The sequence below is a fragment of the Rhagoletis zephyria genome, unplaced genomic scaffold (genome assembly GCF_001687245.7).
Source record: "Rhagoletis zephyria isolate East Lansing unplaced genomic scaffold, Rhagoletis_zephyria_1.1 Rzeph_scaffold_28195, whole genome shotgun sequence".
In the NCBI taxonomy this organism is placed as follows: Eukaryota; Metazoa; Arthropoda; class Insecta; order Diptera; family Tephritidae; genus Rhagoletis; species Rhagoletis zephyria.
In genome coordinates this window covers 1,443-4,448 of record NW_016185252.1, presented here as the reverse complement: position 1 = coordinate 4,448, position 3,006 = coordinate 1,443, and the positions used below count along the sequence as shown (strand labels likewise).

The 3,006-nt window shown below is 33.2% G+C and overlaps 1 protein-coding gene across 1 annotated transcript; it reads left to right on the top strand.

Annotated features, from left to right (window-relative positions):
* Positions 1–717: 717 nt before the first annotated feature.
* On the top strand, positions 718–1,336 carry LOC108382690 (A-agglutinin anchorage subunit-like; the record flags this gene model as incomplete). Its single annotated transcript, XM_017639060.1, has 1 exon — positions 718–1,336. A coding segment is annotated over exon 1 (619 nt), but the record flags the coding sequence as incomplete, so codon positions are not given.
* Positions 1,337–3,006: the final 1,670 nt, after the last annotated feature.

The window sequence follows — 3,006 nt, the reverse complement described above, 5'->3', positions numbered from 1 at the left end:
CAATTTCATTAAGATGAAAAAGAGAATTTTGAAAATTTTTACTAAAAGGTTTTTCCAAACACATTTTTTGTATAGGTAAAGTTTTAACCAAAAACAAAAAAGTGATGCAAAATATTTCACCCTAAAAAGTTTTTAGTCAAAAATTAAAATTTATTGAACAAAAATTTTTAAGTCTCCTGATAACATTCCATATGCAACTACGATGTACCTAATTATCATTTTTTATATTAGTAGTAAACTTTACGATTTTTATCCTCCTGTTGATGGTTAACCATTAAAACTCTTGCTCTACTTACTACTACTTTTATTAAAACTACTAATATTCCTACACTTTGTCTATGCCTCTCTCTAACGTTGTTATATATTTTTGTTTATATCTTTTCCTCTTTTTTCCACTCTCTTCTAAACACAATTACTTACCACTGTTTTATGTTCGAAATGCTTAAAAATGCCAAAAACATATTCGTACATACCGAACACACCAAACATACCAACTTACAATTCTTACACTCGAACCTGTTCTGTTTTGTTTCGCATTGGTTACTCCAACTCTTTTTGATGAGCTTTTAATTTTTCTTCGATTTTCATTTTGTGTGTGTGTTTTTTTTTGTCTGCTTTTTTTGTTCTGTCTTTGTCTTCCTGTGTATGTATGTGTGTGTCTTTTAGCCATCTTCAACTACTACTACTCCTACTAACCAACCAAAGAATAAAGCAACAATGAAGTCAAAAACAACAATAAAGCGTGGCTCCACTTTTTCACCAATCGCCTCATCTTCTATTTCATCAACGTCATCGCCATCCGCTTCTGCAATCGCATCATCAGCATCATCATCTTCGTCTTCATCGGCGGCATTAAAAACGGCGCTCTTGAATGCTGCCACGGCTGCAGCAGCAGCAGCAACAGCAGCGGCTACCTCCTCTTCCTCGCCTACATCTTCGCCAACTCTGCTGCCATCATCGCCGGAGGCGACACTCCTCAGTCAACGCGATATCTTCAATAGGCGGCGGCGTAAAGTACGCATTAGCATACCGCGAATTGTGTTAATGGACGCAGAGACGGGTGTAGAAGCAACAACACCAACTGCAGGAGTGGGTGTGGGAGTGGGAGTGGGAGTGACAGTAGCAGCAGCGGCGGAAGAAAGTGTTTGCAACAATAACAATAATAACTACAACAATACTAATACACTAACAACTATAAATGATATTGCCACTACTAATACCAATACAACAACAACAAGCAATACTGATACCGCTGTTAGTAATGCAGCATTCTCTTCAACTACACCAACTATTGTTACTACTTCTACAATAACAAAAACAACAACAACAACTGCATGTACTATGACAATAATAAAAACTGCAACAATAATAACCACAACCAACTCAACAATAACAACAACAACAGCTGAATATGCTTTTAAAAAGGTTGAGCATAATACATACATACGTACTCGTACATATGTACATAAATAAACAGAGATTGTAGCGTAAAGAAAAACTACAAAAAAAAAATATATTTCATACATATTTTTACTGTTAAACAGTGTAGTTGCTGTAATTTGCTTCATCAAATCGTTCAGAAACATTTTAAATTATTTGTTGTTGCTATATTTATATAATTACCTGTACTTATTGATTAGCGCATGCGCTTAGATCTACATAGATTCATACATACATATATACATTGTTTTACAAGCATTTACTGTAGTTTAGCAGTAGTTGTGTTTATTAGACATGTTAAATATTTGCGGTTGTATTTAGTTCGAAAATCGTATTCATAGAGCTTGCGCCATTACAAATTTAAACAGTTGAAATAAGAAGTGGTACCTATTTCATTTTTAGTACATTCTTCATTACTCTTTTTCAAATTTAACCAAATCAGCCAATATTGCATACTCGAAATGAAGAGACAGTCAGTGTCAATTGTTAGTATACACCTTCTTCTGATATATTCACAATTATTTTCATCAGCAATTTTTTCATTAATTACACAGGCCAAATCAAATTTAAACAATGTTATTTTGACTAAAGTATTACAGCCGTTTCTTATAGGATTTTTCCCGTAGAATCCGAATCTGACCCTAAAGATATTAGATCGGCTCAAGTTTTCCAACGTATTCGCATACAAAAATTTCCAACTGCTTTCAGTGTTAGGACCCTAATTTTTTTTAATTTTGAGTAGATATAAAGTTCACATTTAAGAAAAAAAATCACAAAAATTTCAAAATTCTTATTCAGAATTTCGAGAAAATTTTTGAGTTTGCATTATCGTAGTCCGTTCAGTTTTAGTAAGTAAATTTCAAGTCGCTAAAACTTACCGTTGATTTTTTTTTTTTTTTGTGGAGGGTGTTGCTCATTTTCGTCCAAATAAAAATATATTTTGATCATGCTTTTCTGAATTAATTTTTTACATTTTTATGAAATTTTTTTGAATATCTTTGAACTTTATATACAGTGTGAAACTTTGATGTATGTATATTGTTGAGGTTATAGAATAAACTAAATAATCATAGATAATTAATGAAAAAAAAAATGACATCAAAATAAATATTAGTATATGTATTATACTAACATTTGACACTGACTGACGTACAGGAAAAAAGTTTGCCGTACACGCCTGCGTCTAAAGTATTTGGCAAGGCAATTTCGAAAAAAAAAANATTTCAATTCTTATCACCCTAATGTAGCACCCTAATGACAGTAAATTAAAGCTCCTCATAAATTATTGGCGAATGTAGGTGTCCCCGAAAAATGCAACACCTAGGCTCTGGTGGTTTTATTTAAGACCGAGATGATGGACAACAACAACAACTTTCCGATATCCCCTATAGTAGATCCTGATATATCTGATAGTTTTGTTTGTATGTATCTTCCGAATGCTTTATGCCTAACATCCGCTAGAGCTGTGCATTCACAAGGAAAATCCTGGACACTTTCTTCGCTACCTTCTAGTTTATAGCCACAAGTTCTATTATATGGGAGCCACATTCTCTCTGCTGCATGTTT